Genomic DNA, 18,614 nt, shown 5'->3' on the forward strand with positions numbered 1-18,614 from the left:
TGCCAGGAAAGTAATGCCTCCTCGTGAATATCAATCTATCACGTGATATCGACAGCTAAATTTAGCCTATCATACCAAAACTGGTGAAGGGTCAACATCTTCATAATTGTAATAGTTTCACAAAGGAAAGGATTTTTTTAGAACAGCATAAATTTATCCGATATACGAGTACAAACAAAAGAAAAAAATACAAGCCTGTAAGTAGATATCGAATACTTCCTTTAAAAAAATGACGTAGACCTGTGTTTTCCCCTATGTGCTATTTATAGATTATATAAGTGTTAATGCAGAAGTAAGGGTATCGTGAATGACAAACGTATTTTACTCATTACACATGTATGTATTTCAAATTAACAACTGTTAAGCATATTAAAAATCAAGTTGGATATTTAATTAGGCAAACAATAACGACCACCTAGTTCTCCGCGGACATGCGCAATGAGGTCGGTTTGCTCTTCCTTCATCAATATTCCTGAAAAGCCTATTTTCCTGGCAGGAAAATTAACAATTAAAAATCTATATCTTTGAAACGAGATGGAATTCACCCTTGTAATTTACAGACTAAGGATAACTTTTATAAGTAGACAAACACATGCGTTTTCACTGTCATTCAAAATTGACGTAAATTATAGCGTGTATAGCTTTAACAGACAATCTGTTGTTCAGCGACAATGCAAGGCTTTTTTCTCATATATATGCAATAAAATAAAGGCATTTAAATTTAATTGCTTTCATACAAAAGACAACTTAATTGCAACTTCCAATCCGTAATATTACTTTAAATCATTTCTCAAGTTTCTAATCAAAACATTTGTCCGCCATATTGGTTTCACCTAACAACACATGCCCCTGACTCGATGTAGAAAAGTGCAAACCAAACCGCTACTCCACTGCACTTGATTTACAAAAGTGTACACGCTGTACACCTTTTTGGAAAATAAAGCGCGCCCATTGTAAAATTGTTAACGGGAGGCTGATGACAGAGGACGCACGATGACAGACGAAGACTAATAGGTAAACTAAGTGTTTCAAGTCGTTTAAAAATTGAGTCAAAAAGCTTTTTAATATCATCTAAGTCTAGAACCTTTTACATGTGTTGGCCATAGTAAAATGCTAATAAGATTTTTTTCATGCATATAACCGTTTTTTCACTGCATCGATTTAATCAAAATTATTAAACGGTTTATAAGACATTTACAAATTAACATTTTTACAAGGGATTTCATCAGATTTTTTTTATTTTCGTCAAGAAATTTTCTGTTGTGAATAAAGTCTGGTTTTTAACCGACATGCAATAACAAGGCATCAGTTACTAATAAGTCAGTGAAAATAGAAAACCAAAACTTAAAAAAAAATTTTAGGGGACTTACTTTCTAGTCAGTAATTTAAAGGCGGCAACTCCTGCAGCGGCGCCCACAATGCCTGCTACAGTGGTAACAACGTTATTGTTGACAAGCCAATCGTGTTAAATAGTAAGTGTAACGTGGGTGATCGTTCGTGTAACGTGCGGGATCGTGCGTGTATCAGGAAAATTGGTTTGCGTTTTTTATCGTGCGTGTTCGTGCGTGATCGTGCGGTTTTTTCGTTTTGTAACTTTTTTACGGAATGCCAGGATTTATTCTTAAAACAAAGACAAGTAGTTTTTGTAAAACAATGTGAATTTATTAAAACTTGTTTTTATATAAGAACATTGACAGTTGTTTACATTCATTCTCTCTTTCGTCGTTAAATACTTTTTTGTATTTCCAGTTCATTCAATCCTTTGTTCGGTCGAGTTAGTTTTGCTTAATTTTATAATCAGCCTATATGAAGCATCAATTGTGTCTTGACAAATAATTTCAATCATATTAGCAAAAGCGACACGTTGAGTGAAAGCGGCCAGGCTTACCCACTCCCCATTTTAAACTAAACGATTATTCCCAACGTTTTTCTTTCAGATGAGAATACGATACGCATTATTATCTAATATATTGTATACACATTTCTTGAAATAAAATTTATCTAGACGCTCTAAAATTTAGAATAAATAGAAATAAATCAATTATGTACTGTAAATTATGAAAATATTGGATGTGAAAAATCGAAAATCTATGGAACAAGGTAACAAATTTACCTGTATCCCGCATTTTTAAATCGTACGTAAGAGAATTTAATTACATAAACAGTCAACTCGTATGTAAATAATTTTGTGTAGTTTATGCATTATCTTCATTTCTATTACACGTAATTTTCTTTAACTTATGATAGAAGTCAATAATATTCGTTATGGAGACAAAAAAAAATAGTTTGTGTGTGAATCCTTTATATTTGTGTATGGATGTGTAAAAATGTTAACTCGTAAAATACAAAACATTGCATGACTAAAGTACATGCCGCTTTTCAATAAAACACAAACATAAAGCAATACAAATTAAAGTAATACGTTTCCCTAATTCTAATCTTAAAAAATTTATTTTGATTTTGCGTGTTTAATGGTGTAGAATCGTTCGGTTGCGTGTTTAATCGTTTTCGTTCGTGTATCGTGAAGATTCAGTAAGTTAGTGATCGTCCGTGTAACGTGCGTGATCGTTCGTGTACCGTGCGTGATCGTTCGTGTATCAGAAACGTGCGTGTTGTTTGTCAACAATAACGTTGCTACCACTGTACCACCACAGCTGCCGCTTTCCAGGTCGACACAGAACAGGTAGGTTTGTTGTTCATTAAAAGGCATTCTCTGAGAACTCCACAGCTCAGCTTGTCACAATCTAATGCCAAAGAATAAATTATTTCAGTTTGATAAATCCTAGACCGTAAATTCGATTGACAGTTCTTAGAGGTACGTTTTATGACATTGAAAATATAATAAATTGAGGCGCACACAAAGATGCGCTGGTTTAAATTATAAATGCAACTTCCTGACACTTCTCTACATGATATCTCCAAACAACCAAATTATATCTATTTTAGATATGTAATATTTAATTCTAATTTTTTCCCATCAATTTACTGATCTAAAAGGTAATATGCATAAATGTATATATTACAATAAGCAACTTTTGTTACGTTTCAACTTTAATACTCTTAGGCCACACAAAGTTGATTTCTTGGTCTTCGGATTCTATGCCAAAAAAATATTTGGGCGAGCGGGTGATTATTTAATTTTAGAGTTTAAAAAAGGAAATTTGAAAATTTTTGGGCGACGTAAAAAAAGGGCAAGCGATTACATTTTATTAAAATGTCATTTTTTCCGTTGGTATACATGTAAAACGGTGACTGTATTCGCCCTTGTATCAGACCCTCCTGATCGTCAATTTTATTCACACATCGGGCATTATTTACTTGTAAACCTTGCTTACAATCTACCAGGAATTTATTGGTATGACCAAAATAAAAAAGCACACTCATGACCAAAAAAAAGAGAACCAAAATGAAGCGAAAACGGTACTAAAATTCTGGATGAGGAATTTTTTTTAATTAATATTATTGTTTTAAAAGCCCTTACGTACGTCCGCACGGATCCAGCGATCAAGAAATCAAATAAGTGTGACCTTAAGTATACTTTTCGTATTTTTCAGCACGGAGGCCCTACATTTTACATTTGTACAAAGATACCTTCATTAGCATACACAACTAAATGTATAGCTGCTCTGGGCCTTGTTGTTACATTTGTACAACGATACCTTCATAATACACAACTAAATGTATAGATGCTGTCATCCTTGTTCCGTGCGAATTGGAGACGTAGCACTGGTACCTTCCCATATCGGCTGCCTGGACGTCTTTGATAGTAAGGGAGGGGTTCTGTGGAGTCCCCCCTATATATTTCCCAGACATACTGGTTGATATGAAGATGTGATATGTATATGAATACCATTTCACCATTACTACTGGTGGGTATGATGCCGAAAAATTGCATGGCAATGTCACGTTGTTGCTCGCATTTACAGAATATGTGTAAGACCCCATCGGTACCAAATTTGGATAACCTGTTCAACAAAGTTAAGAAATTAATATAATATATTGGAACATCTTTCCAAGTGAAGCCGCGATCAAAGAAGAAGATATATTGTCTTTTAATATCAGCCATAAATTCCAAAGTTGTTTAAAATATCATTTTTTTTCTATGAAATACACCATCTTGAATATGCGTGCATATATAGTACCAAGTTATACACTTTTATCATGTTTTCAAAAGAAAGGATAATGACGTTAACTTATTTTCACATTGTCTAATTAGGTAACTCTTATATCTGTTATATATTCTTTATTTCTAGGTTCTCTTATGAAAATAAATGTTTCATTTCAATTTTTGTGATATTTTTAAAAACACTTTCATATATAGCAAAATATGACTGAAACTGCACCTAAATCTTTATATGGAAATTATTTGTTGCTATTCAGACTTCTACATTCTATGTGTTAACATTTTAAAAAAAATCTCTGTTCTTTAAACCTGGCCTCAGATCCAGATGTATCATAGTTGCACTCTGGCCAATTCCTGCCGTATTTTGCGCCTGACATCTGTAGTTTCCTACATCCGTTACTTGAAAGTTCTTTATGGTCAGATAGGTGGTACCGCTAGCGCTGTAATTCGAAGTATCTCCAGTGTTTACCACTGATGTGACACCATTTTTCTGGTATAACCAGGTGATGGAGTAGCTCGTTGGACTTGAGACGTGACAATCAAGTTTAGCTGTAGACCCTGGCGAATGTTGAACACTACTATGAGGCCCTAGCCTTACATCGGGCAAACCTGCAGTTACAAAAGTGTAGCAGTTTGTTAAACGAATATATGACTCATAACCTACCCCGTAATCAATAGAGATATCAAACACTACAATTCTGTATTAAAATCATAGTAACTTATTTCATGATCTTATCATTAATCATTAGAAAACAAATTTGAAGATGGGTGGATAAGGCGTGTAAAATGCCCATACACGGTCGGACAGGCGACCAAAAAATTAAAGTATCAACAAATCTAATGGGTTTTTTTTTAAATAATTTAAAACAATATATATTTAACGAATCATTGATTTGTAACCTGTAAGTATGTTCAATACTCGGAATATGTTGACTCAAACAGGCGTATACGTATCAAAACCTGCAAATATTGTCATTTTTTAGAACTTCAAGGCATTTTCTTTTATAGGTTGGGTCTGTGCTCCATATTTTTCTCATAGTCCAATTAAGGTCTAATGGAAAACAAACAGATTTCAATCAACAAAAACGTGGAGAGATGACCCACTATACATTAAAAATATCATTTTGTATCCCAACAACTGAACGTATTGAAAAATAATACAAGTCCGGTAATTCGTGATCTAGCCACACATAATATTAAAAAAGCCGCCTTTATTGTGTCTGAAAAGGCTCAGTGGTTAGAGTACCTGGCATAAGCTAACCGTATATATCTAGGGTTTTTATGTTACAGGTTCGATACCACCAAATTTTCAGACAATATTGTCTTCCGTCTTCAGCGGAAGACCCTTCTATTATTCTTCGGTTTCTTTTTCAATTCTATTATTATTAGGGTCTTCCGTTTCAAACGGAGTTTAAAAATTGATTTTTCCGGGAATTTTGATTCCGCGTCCTTGGTTTAAAAAATAGTGTAATGTTCAAAGTAAAATTAACTCGTACAAAAAAAAAAAAATAAAGAGGCGTCCTTGAACGCATTCGGATCTTTTTGTTAAGTCGATCTTGAAATCAGAAAGGGTTTTGTTAATTCGTACTTAAAATCATTCGGATTTTGTTAAGTCGTACCAGGAATAATTCGATATTTTCATCCTTTTATCTTAGTTACTCTTGTTATTGGTTAAAGAGCTCTGCTTCTTACAGGAACTTCCAGCTTTACTTCCGACATTAACGGAAGATCCACTCGTTGCTTTGCAACGAGCTTTGCTCTAGTTATTATTATTATTCGGTTTTTTTTCCTTACACATTTCGTGCAGAAGATTTCTCGGCGATTACTCGTTCGATTTCCTTTAAATTTTCAGTAAAGATGCCCCGCCGTCTAAAGTTTGTACCGCCGGAATCTTTTTAGATTCACTTCCGTTCGGAAGTTATCGTCATTTTACGATTTTTAAAAGTGAGATTTGATGACAGGTTTTTCAAAAATGAGTAAAGATATAAGGCTGAAATTTTCAGAGATGATAGACCTACTGTATTTCTGGTGCGACACACTCAAGAAAATGTCTGCCGTCACTTCCTTTCGTCATAGGAAGAAAATTTTAAAAATTTAATTTTTCGACTTTTTTATTTTTTAATATTTCTTTTTTATATTTTAACAGTTGGTAGTGACCCTCTTACTGATTCAAAATATGTAATTTGTTTTAAAATCGATCTAGGCGTTCTCGAGAAATTAAGCGTCAAAGTCCTGAAGCGAGAGCCCGAGTACATTTGTAGCTCAGTCCATAGAGTTGTGGACATGGCTCAGGCGACCCGGGTTCAAGCCCCGAGTGCCGACATTTTTTTTTCTTAATGTTTTGCATAGATTAACAACTTCGTGTTAAAAGTCGTCTTTTCTACTCAAAAATCGGACGGAAGACCCACTCGTTGCTCGCAACGAGAACAATCTAGTTTTTCTTATTTTTTGTTAAATATATTAAAAACTGACTATAGTTAGAAATTTGCTTTTGCAAAGTTGTATTATAATATATTTGAATAGATTTAATTGGGGAAAAATAAATTTAAAATTGTATTTCACTACTAAACCGAATGGACATTTGTGCCATCTTATTCCCCCATCTTCAAATTTAGAAAACTAAAACTTCATCTGTGATTTTAAAATGTGAAGCTACATACAGCAAATAACTCTCCATACCATACTAAAAAGAGTCTGAAAAAAAGTCATTTAAGCATTAAATCATCATTTTACGAAGTATGTAGCATCATTACTGCAGCGGTACACACACACATATTGAGTAACGCGCGTTTGCGAGAAATGTATATGCACATGAATACTGTTGCAGTTACATGTATGAGACTATATATAGACTGATTCGGTGACAAAATATCATAACGTCTTTATCAAGCGTTGAAATACGTTTTTGATCTGCAAATGCCGATTCAAAGGAAAAGGAAAGTAAAAAAAACATATTTTAAAAAGAGATGTTTGTAAAACACGTATGCCCCCCTCCCTTAGAAACATCTGCGAAAAAAATGAACGGAAACTACATATAAATAAAATTCCAAGGCAAATAACTCTGTCAAAGAATGTTTGATTGCACCGAAAATTAAATTTGACCTAGATATTATTATGATATACCTGTATACCAAATTTCATTTCATAATGTGCATCCTATGCGAAGAAAATGAACGGAAACAGCAAATAATTGAAATATTTCTACGCCCAAGGGGCACAACTCTGTTGAAAATTGCTCCATCTTATCCAAAATGGAACCTGACCTAGATATTATTATAATAAACCTGTATATTCAATTTCATTTCAATATGTGCATTCTTTGCGAAGAAAATGAACGGAAACTGCAAATAATTGGAATTTTTCTACGTCCAAGGGGCACAACTTTGTCAAAAAATTCTTAATCGTACCCAAAATTATATTTGTCTAAGATATTATGATATACCTGTATACCAAATTTCATTTTTTAATTATGTGCATTCTGTGCGAAGAAAATGAACGGAAACTGCAAGGAATGGAATTTTTCTACGTCCAAGGGGCACAACTCTGATGCGATCGTTCCCAAAATTGAACTTGACCTAGATATTATTATGCTAAACCTGTATACGAAATTTCATTTCAATATAGGCATCCTTTGCGAAGAAAATGAACGGAAACTGTTGGTGGACCGACCGACAGACAACAGCAAAGCAATATGCTCTCCCGTCTTCGAAGAGGGTCATAATTATACAATGAAGTGGTTTAAATTACAAATGTATGGTTTAAATGCTGTTTTGAAGATTAACTACATAATTTAGCTTTAATGCACGACTGAAGTTAGAGAAATCGCATTTACTCGAGGGTGACAAGATGTAGAACTCTTTTGTATTTAAACTAAAACAATAACCTTTTTAACTTTACTCCATCTATTCCAGTTTGGTTTACATGTACAATGTACACAGTGCACTTAAACCCGCTGAATATATACAATAAAAAAACACCGAGTTATGCCTTTTTCTGCTATTCAAATATCCGACGAACCAAAATTGACAATGTTTAGGCTCACAAGTCAATCTAAAGAATAAATATATATGTATTCATAAATATATGCATTTTTGTTAAATAATTAACATCTATTAATCTGCTGTTATTCAATGTTGTAAAAGATCTCGAGAAATACTTTTATTTTAAGTCAAGCTCTCCGCTAACTAAATAAGAAGGTTATAATTGTAATTGGGGTGTTTAAAATACATTCTCTACTTTTACAATATTATGCTATGCTATGGTATGCGATTTAAGTGATATACTATGAGATTTCAATGCCGTGTAATGAGATTTGTATGCTATCCTATGAGGAATTATATTGAAAGTTCAATGATATGGTATGGTATGGTATGACATTCCAACAAAAACGCCTCCTTACACGGAAGAGTTTTAAACATTTAAAAGTAAAACTATTAGAAGCAAAAGTTACCCACTAATCTGCAATGTGAACATTTATTCTTTTTTAATAAAAGCATTTTAAACCGAGTTAAAACCATGTTCTATGTTATGCTATGTTATGATATGACGAATAAGAATCTATGAGATTGTATGCTATGCTATGAGGTTTCAGTACTATGCTATGGTGTATGTTGTAAAAGATATGCTTGAAATGACTGTACTAATTATGTCGAGACATTTTCTTTGATTGTTACGAAACTTTGCATCCGTTGACAATTGCCAAAACTACACGGAGATTCCTCGAACACTAATCTCCGATTTGAGATTTCAACGTTCATGCTCCGTTTGAGGTTGGTTTGCAATTTAGAGGAATGTCAAATACAAAAGAACGGTCTCAAATTGATACGGTTTCAAAATTTCCATAGTTTGCCGTTTAGATCAAATATCATGACTTGCTAATACTGACGCTATGTTGATTAAACAAACCGGAATAGATGGTATGACGTCATAGATTAATTTTCAATGGCAGCTCCCATAATAGCGGAAATTTAAATTAATCGATCGATTTGTTTTATTTATTCATTGTTCCAGGGAAAACAAATATGCTTTACAAATAAACAATGTAGCAGTTGATGATTATTTGATTTATTGTACAACATAGTTTTGTCCCCTTTTAAGTTAGATAATTCCATCTGAGGCACAAGCGGCCTTAATTCCACATCGCCTAAGCAGTAATATGCAAAAGTAAGCACTTCTGTTTTATGCCATTAAATAAAAACACATTGGAAAGGTAGTACAGTAAACCTTGAATTTTTTTTCGAATTTCTACACATATAAACGTCAAGCCCCTTCATTATTTACGTTTAATGAAAGATTTCTAAAAATTCTCTCTAAAATTCTATTTTAAAATTCAACGTCAAATTCCACTTAATCCTACTTTTGAGATTAATGATTTGACACTTCTAGAAGAAGACTTTTCAAAAATGCCAACAAGTCCTCAATGATTCATAATTATCTCCCCTCGAAAGAGGGTATGTCCTTTCATTTAAAAAAAAAATTGAATACGCTTCTTCTACGATTACTTTGTGTCTAGTTTAATAATTAAAATTGGCCTACCAATTCTGGTAAAACAATTTAGAAAACATGAAAAATTTAGACGGCCAGAGAGACAGACAAATAAGTTTTCAGCTAAGGGGAGCTGATACGAATCAAAGTATTGAAAGCCGGGCTCTTTTTGGTGTGTCTTTATGCATATTGTGTAGTATTGTGGAAAATTCATTCGCATTGTATGTGTCAAAAATGCATAGTCTTGTTTTTAAAACACGTTATTAATAAGAAAATTTTAAAAGATGGATAATTCTGTCAATTTTTTTTAAAAAGAATGAAATGCCAACACTTTTGACAAAACGTGGCTCTTTGTGTAACTATCTGGTATTGCGGAAGCTTTTACTTTGACGCTGTTTGGTTTTATGTTTACTTTTAAAGTTACTTTTTTGAAGCTATTTATAGTTACATTGGTAATTTGTCTGCCTACGGCCAGGACTTTCAGCAGAGCCCGGTTAAAACGATATTAAATCACCACACAATGATTTTGAACTCTTGGTTTGTGTCTGTGTAACCAGATAGCCATGCTTTGACCTTGATTTGTTGGTATAGTTATTACAAATTGGTCACTATGATACTTATATTTGGTAAGATTCTGCGCAATGAAAAGTGGTAAGGATAAATAACAGAATGAAATTGTTGACCTTTGTAGCACTGCGTAGTATTCCTGAATGATGTTGTACAACCAGGTACAATAATGTCCAAATTGGGAGTTTATAAATAAGTTTGAAGAGTCTGTGTCTGCATAGATAGGTCTTGTACTCTATACTGAGTTATGTTTCGCATGTTTTATATATTCTTTGTAACCTTTTGAACCATGAACTCATGTAAACTTTTATATATGACCTTTTAATATTGTACTTAAGCAATGCGCCATACTCAGGAGACTCAAAGCCTGCATCTCAACAATCTTAGTCTTAAATGTTGTTATTAAATCAAGTACACAATTCGGGCACAGTAAAACCCAAATTAAAAATACAAGTTATCAACAAATTGTCATCATTGGCGATCCTGTGTCTGCAATGAAGGCCCATAAAGCAAGTTAGCAATGTGTTGCTTTTTCCATCTATTTAACCTTTGCACCTTAAAGCCACGTAAGAACGAAAGTATTATGCGTAAGCGATGTCTCATACCCTGGTGGGGGACTCAGAGACCCGGGACTCGGAGACTCAAAACCTGCATTCATACTCTTAGATAAACAGTTCTGACAGTTTTGTTTCTTTAATATTTAGAAAAAAAAATATAACTCTGGAATTTGAACACTAAATTTTCACTTATGGTCATCGTAGATGGGCCGAACTGTCATAAGTGAAATGATATAGTCCCCTGTAAAATGATGTTTGATAGAATTTCTTATTTTGGGGTTTATAATTCTATTTGAGATTTTTTGATAGAACTTAATTATTTAAAAAAGGCTCAGAATTTTTTTAGTATCAATTTGGATGTGAAATTGGGGATTTTGATTTAGATTTTGAATAAGAGATCTTTGATTTGGACTGCTTTTAATTGATGTTGTAACTGCTTGATAAACAACAATTGGACTTGGTGATTCCTAAGTTGAGTTGAATCTCAAGGAGATCAAGAAGACGAACGGCTTACATCTGAAGTTACATAAAGATGCGACTTCGAATATGTCGTCTTAAAGTTGATTTTTTAACATGGGTATATCTATATATCTTAGTATGTTGTATGAAGAAATACATTACACATTGACTACTAAAATTGGAAATTTTGAAAAGCGGGTACAATACATTGCAAAACAAGATCACTGCTAAGCAGGCATCCATAATTACCACATTTTGTTTGTTGTGTACAAGTTCATTAAGAGCGTTTTCTTTTGGAACTCTTTTGGAACTCGAGTCTTGATGCTCATGCACAAATCAGGACGAACGGAAAAATCAACTCTATGTACTCTCCAAAATGGAGGTTGTCAATAACATTATGCACCGTAAATTTGAATATTTAAATTTCGAATAAAAATGAGATGTGTATGTACTTTTTCATTGATTTTTCCTTAAAAACATCAAATAAAATTATATAATACTTCATATTGTTGTGTTTACACTAGCATTTGAAAGTTGTGTTCCCCATTTGTACATTTTAAAAAAGGAACATCAGGTGTCGGTAATGAACTTAACTTTAATCATTAAAATAAAAAAATAATAAGTTTAAATTAAAATTAATTTTGTTATAAAGAGTTCTTACAATTTTTATAAGAATCAATAACTTTTATATAAATCGAAAATAGAAACATCATACCTTACTCGGTATCTGTACACTGTTTTTGAAAGACGTTTAGATAGAATTCGTTGTAAAACAAACAAATAGTAAAATATAAAATAATTATTTGTTTCAATTTTTCTTTAACTATGTACAACATATGTGGGTTTTTTTTATAATTACTTACGTACTCAACGATATAATACGTAAATTTAAAATCTTGAAGTCGTCTGGTGCATCCGTGTCCGCCATGTTGGAGAGTCCTTACCCTCCTTAGATAAAGTAAACTCTCGCTGTTTATCTCAAAAACTCGCGACTAGATACCAAACTCGAGTTCCAGAAGAAAACCCTCAATGTTATATACTTTAGATTACGTTGGGTATCTCGAGAAATGTTTTACTGATAATTTTAATCAAAGTAGTGAAGAGCTGGCGGGAGTTGATTTTATTAACCGGGTTTTCAAACGGAAAAATACGCTTATTAAAATGGTGAAAATGTCGGGGCAGCTGCCAAAAGGGTATCCTCATTGTATGGATAACTCCTCTTACAGTTTTCAAGATAGGAAATTGTTCTTTTGCAGATCAGTTGAACATATACCAGAGGTACGTGTGCATAAATTCAAACATTGTTCTTGGTCAAGTTTGATATTGGGTTCGATCGAGCAATTTTCGACAGAGTTATGGCGTTTTGACGTAGCAAATTCGAGTTATTTGCAGTGTCTGCTCATTTTTTTCGCAGAGGGTGCACATATTATATGAAATTTGGTATGCAGGTTTATCTAAATAATATCTAGGTCAAGTTTGATGTTGGGTATGATAGAGCAATCTTCGACAGTTATGCCCCTTGGACTGACAAAAATTCCAAAGATTTGCAGTTTACGTTCATTTTATTTGTGGATGTTTTCAAGGGAGGGGGGCATAAGTTTTTCACAAACATGTCTTGTTCAAAGTGCGTTGTAACACAATAAATAGAATAATACCTGTAATTATTATAAAGTATGAATTCATAAAGTAGACGAAAAACACTTGGCTTTGCCTTTTTAAAAAGGGAACGTGATCAGTTAATGAACTTTTTTACCTGGCACGTAACAGATGGGGTCTGTAATCCCTCCTGGACAATGACACACGTATTTTCCAAACTGGTCTTCACAAGTTCCCCCATTTAGACAAGGTTCCCCAAGACAATCATTGATATCTACAAAATAAATTGTAAATAAAATATATATTTTTTTACTGTATATAATATTTTGTTTTCCTTTTTAATTTGGTTTTCAAAATTCAACTTAAGAAAAACAAATTGATACCATCTGCACACGTCCTATTGGATAATTCCTCCGCTATGAGATTGAGCACGTGAAATGTGGTCAAATATGTGTAGTCGTTGTGTGTAGCCACTGAGCGAAGCACCTGGAAATCTACACCTGTCCCAACACCGACGCAGAAGATGGTGACTCCCATTGCTTTTAGACGTTCGGTCTCGTCAGTAAGAGGGCTTTGGCCATCTGTGATTAAAACTGCTATCTTTACTGCATCCGATCTTGCACATCTAGTTGTTGTAAAAGAGTACATTCGGGCATAGTCAAGAGCACTACCTATGCTTGTTCCACTAAAATATTGATCGAAGAAACTGATGCTAGCAATAGCTGACTGAATACTTGACACAGTTTGATATCGGTTCAAGGGAAAGATTTCTTTTGCAGACGATTCAAAATTTACCACGCTAAACTGATTTGTATCGCTTCCAACACTGAATTGGCCGACAATGGTGCTTACAAAAGATTTGATCCGCTCGAAATTGTGTTGGCCAATGCTGCTAGGTTCGTCATCAAGAAGAAAAACGATGTCCCCTTTTGAGGCACACGATCCTAAAAAAAGTTAAATAATTTCATTTGTCATGATATGGTTCCGATACTTCTCATGTCATTTTTTATGATGACTACATCTTCGTTCGCATACTGTCTTGAGATTTATGCCGCTTACCTGCTGGGTTTTTTTGGAGGGGGGGGGGGGTGTCTTAAGCCCAATTAACGAAATGTATGTAAAGTCGAGGGCTTGCCATGATCAAAAGAAATAATTCTCTAACCTGGCTGTTAGGTGAGATGTATTTTCCTATGCTTTTTTTTAAAAGCAATGACCGCCAGTTTACAAATGCAGTTTTTGAATCAGATTCAAAGTATAAAAGTTTATAAAATCTAATGGTATAGACTAAACGGTGCAAAAATATTTTGTGATGGTATTATTTCTGAGAAGAAAATGTATCGTTATTCATGTTTTTAATCTTTTTAACGTGTTGAAGATTGACACGTCAGGATAAAACTATAGCTACAGGAGGTTAAGGAAAAAATAACCTGTTATTTAATAATCGAGTCAACCTTGAATTTCACGTATTGTAACATGTTGACATTTTATGAGTTAACATGCAAACGAGTTAATCTGTGTCCAACTTGCCTGTGAATTGCATTACTGAGTTAGCACATGCTACGATTTTATGTACAGTGTATATCGGGCTCGGTGTTCTGTCTTTGTACCTACTTGATTAAATGTAGTTTAGATTTGAGCATACTTTTGTACAATTGCTTTCCAAAAACCTTGCCTGACTAAACAAATTTATTTAATAGATGCATGCATGTATCAATTAGGCTATCTTATCAGAAATGAATTTTAATTTTCGCTGCTGAACATGTACATATATATCACTCAAAAATCAATTACTTTATCAATTCAATTTTTTAGGAATGTACACATATCATATCAGTGCATGTAAGCTTAAAAGCTGGAGATTAAATAGTCATTTTTTTTAAAATTTGTATTTGTTATATTAAGATGCAAAATCAACTGAAGGGCATTTTTAAAAATCTCCAACCAGTTTCATTTATTATATAAAGTTACGAAAAGTGTCTGTTGCAAAATAAGTGGGAGCGGGAAGCAGTCCCCCTTACCCCAACCCCCGATGCTACATGCCTGTGATGTAAACACAAGGTGCGCTTTGGGGTATTCGCATGATCCCAACGGACTCGTCCACTAAACGGCGCGCAAAAACTAAGAATGAGACATTATGGCGCGAAGTCCTGCTTTACCATTCATGCAACGGCTGAGATCTTGATCCAACTGTTTAAATTAACCCATCCATTGGCAGAGATCCATGGGGAGGGGGTCAGATGATTTTTTTTTGACATTTGTTTAGTAACAGCTACATACATGTATACGAGTAATATAATCTATCGAATTAACAAACACACTTGATTCGTAATTGTTAAATGTAGTAATGTACATTTAGTAAGGCACGGGAATTATGACCCCTTTTCAGGATTTATGAAATCGCCCAACTAAACGAAAATCCGGTCACACCCCGCTTTGGCGATTTAGTTCCTCCAGTAAAAACTCCAGCTGTATAAATTTTTATTTGTTTTAATCCAAACAGATAACTTTCTTAAATAATGATAATTTAACAACAATTCTTACTGACATTGTAATAGACAATATGTTACAACTTGATGCGATGACCCCCCCCCCCCCTTTACCACCGTTAAAAATGGTGGAATGCTGATCTATTTTTAAATCAGGATTACATACGTGCATTGTATGGTGAACATCCCTTTTACCTGTAAACTCTTGCTCGCTGTTTTTATTACATCCCATATATCATTTTCATCAATTCTGAATGTAAATGCTGCGCCTTAAACATGCATCAGTTAATCTTTTTTTGTGAATATCATGATATTGCTTGCTCCCATTGTCTGCACTGTTTCGAAGAATGCAACTTTAAAACTTTAGATATGCCTGACGTGCTTGCGGGACATAATTTATATTTTCACTTTCAAAATTTTTATTCGTTTGTTTCATTTACTTAATTTTTTTTTTTAATATATTTTTTCGACTAGAGTTAATGTAAATTATTAAGGATTTTGTTTCAGTGTTATATATTGCCCCCCCCCCCACTTTTACTGTAAATGGAGAATACTTTATATAGTTCTGTTCCTTCGTTTGTCTATACATCAATCTGTTTGCATTTCCGGTTATCATAAATAAATTTTACAGCAAACTTTTTTTTTAAAAAGATTTTAAAAAAGTCTAAGTGAAAATTATTATTAAGAAATAAATCAAGGTTTTAAGTAATGGTGATTCTTCCTTTCGGAGGACTTCTGTCTACATGAGCCAAACTCTTCACTTAATGGTTTTTATTACACAAGGATGTTTATACAAATATTTTCTTTTCTTTTTTTTCTTTCTTGACTTAAGAATTTAATTTTTTTTTTCTCCGTTACCAATGCATCGGGACAATATATTAACAATAACATTGATTTTGGTATTAATACATGTATCAGCTGCTTAATTATGAATAAAAAATAGGAGAGGATTCCTGGCCTTCTTATGAATTATGTAATTATAAATCATGGTAAGTAAAAGGCTATCCCCTCTTCGCATTACGGTTCTTGTTGATTGTTTCATTACTTCATATTTTAAAAAATCATTGAAATAATTTTGATTTTTAGCATCGAAAACGAATATTTTAGCCATCAATGTAAATTAGATAAACGACAGTGTCACTATATTGTATTAATAATCATTATGATAAAGAAATAAGAGAACATACTATACTCACCATCTACATAGGACAAAAGACTGGACCATATAATCATTACCACAATATTGAATACTTTCATTCGTCGCCTATCATTGCAGGAAATCATGTTTATGTTGGTCTTTGGCCTTCGGGCTAAATGTGCACCTTTTGCAAAGAACTGTCGATTTAAATACAAGTTGGCCAATATATTTAAAGAGGGGTGTTTCTTTTCAAAGATCACTCGTTGGCGACCAAATAAACGTCATCACCACAATGGGACCAGTACAAAAACAATCTAATACATAATAATTACACGTCTTATGCCATCCATTTATTAAGCAAATTTTCTGTAATTGTAAATAACTACTTATAATAAGTATATTGATATACTTTTGGCAATTATTTTAATGTATAACGTGAAAGTGAAAAATTCATCTTTTCACATTAAAAAGTGTTCCTTTAGACATTTATTTTATAGATGAACGGCATAAGACGTATTTTTGTGCATAAGGGTAATGATAATATATATGGTATTTAAACGTACTTTATACTTTTGAGGTACTATATTTGAAGGCATGTGTGTGATGCTCAAATTCATGATTGATTTTTTTTCACAATAACCACAAAGATAATTTAATTACAATAAGAAGACATATACTTTTACATCTTTCTTAAATTGATAATATCACTCTTTTTATTTTTAATTTGAAGACATGCATCTTTTACCTTGTCTGGTTTTATAGAAAAATTTAAACAACTAATTGTGAAAAAATTAAAGTGTTTCCTTTATGAAAAACAAAGTTCATTCATTGTTGAAAACGTTATGCTTAGTGTCATCGAGTTCTTTAAAATGCATAATAAATGTCGAACATCTAATTTTAAAAAACCTTGTGGAGTGAAATGAATGCTTCCTTTGATTATCAAGATAAAATGAATAACATGTAACACATTTTATCGATGTTCATAAAATATATGGAAAGACATGCAAGATATTTATTTTATCAAGGAGATTTGTCAAGGAATGTCAAACGCTCCCACAAATCTGGGATACATTCAATACATATTTGCCATTAAAAGTGTCGTTAATTATAAAATGTAACAAATTAATAAGAAAGAAAATTCTAAGTCTGAATGTTACATATTTTGTTGAAATATATGTGTGATGAATGGTTCGAGTTCCAACAATTTCATGAAACAGTATAAGATAAAAACATGTTTACATGTATATCTTCTTTTGTGCAACTAAGTAACGAAATAGCTGTTTGGGATGGAGGTTACACATGTAAATATTTTGATGTGTTTATTATGATACATTCAAGTTGATGTTTGTAGTTTTTGGTAGTTGATTTTAATCAACTCTCCTTTTCAGTTACTCTGGCAAAACGGAAATGAAACGGTGTTTTGACTAAAGCAAAAATTATCACTTATGACAAGACTTAAAAGTTGAAAATAATCGATAAATTCGATGAAATATATTCAGAAGCACTAAATTTCAAGAAAATTTATTTATAAATACATTGTTGATTTAAAAAAAATAATAATCAGTAAAATCAATTCCTGTCAGTGCTTCAGTACTTTGGTTAATAATGTTTCATATTAATTTCCGTAAAGTAATAACAATACTCTATCAAAGGGTTGGAAAATATGTTTAACTTAAAGGGAACTATATGAGGCATTGTAATAGAGAGTAAATTAGAAATTGAAGGTTCACTTAAATGGCCATATTTTTCTGAACACTCAAGGAAATTGTTAACATTTGGTATTCTTTATCTCAGAACTTCATTTACTTTGTAGCTAGAAGACAGTGGATTTTGTTAAAGAACACTTTTTCACACATTCACTTTCTTTTAAATAACTGATTTGGTATAGTTTGTATTTAGAAATTAGTATGTCAGTTTGTCACCCAGAATATTTTGAAGCAATAAATATCAAGAAAATTTATCTATAAATGCATGGTAGGGAGAAGAATTATGTATGTAGTTGTACGCATTTCAGCGCTAAAGTTCAATAAGACTCGTTCGCTGACATTGATTATCAAAGCGCCCTTTAAAATTGCTTGGGTATACAATTTTTCAGATTAATTTTGATTACCGATACAAAATAAGAGCAATGTTAAGGTTGACTGCGTTAGTTCTATCTTTAAATATTACACATGATTCATTAGGGGTTTTCCGTCTATAGCTCT

The 18,614-nt window shown here is 32.8% G+C and overlaps 1 protein-coding gene across 1 annotated transcript in view; it reads right to left on the reverse strand.

Moving 5' to 3' along the window:
- LOC128187032 (uncharacterized) overlaps positions 1–16,556 on the reverse strand; it is a 19,957-nt gene extending 3,401 nt beyond the window's left edge. The window contains exons 1-7 of the mRNA XM_052857103.1: positions 16,469–16,556; positions 13,170–13,730; positions 12,944–13,060; positions 4,433–4,732; positions 3,660–3,965; positions 2,652–2,744; positions 1,371–1,434 (exon numbers count right to left, since the gene is read on the reverse strand). Of these exons, the coding sequence (XP_052713063.1) occupies positions 1,371–1,434; positions 2,652–2,744; positions 3,660–3,965; positions 4,433–4,732; positions 12,944–13,060; positions 13,170–13,730; positions 16,469–16,556 (1,529 nt within the window). The remainder of the gene's footprint in view (positions 1–1,370; positions 1,435–2,651; positions 2,745–3,659; positions 3,966–4,432; positions 4,733–12,943; positions 13,061–13,169; positions 13,731–16,468) is intronic.
- Between the last annotated feature and the right edge of the window lie 2,058 nt (positions 16,557–18,614).

This window comes from Crassostrea angulata, chromosome 1, assembly GCF_025612915.1.
Source record: "Crassostrea angulata isolate pt1a10 chromosome 1, ASM2561291v2, whole genome shotgun sequence".
Taxonomy (NCBI): domain Eukaryota; kingdom Metazoa; phylum Mollusca; class Bivalvia; order Ostreida; family Ostreidae; genus Magallana; species Magallana angulata.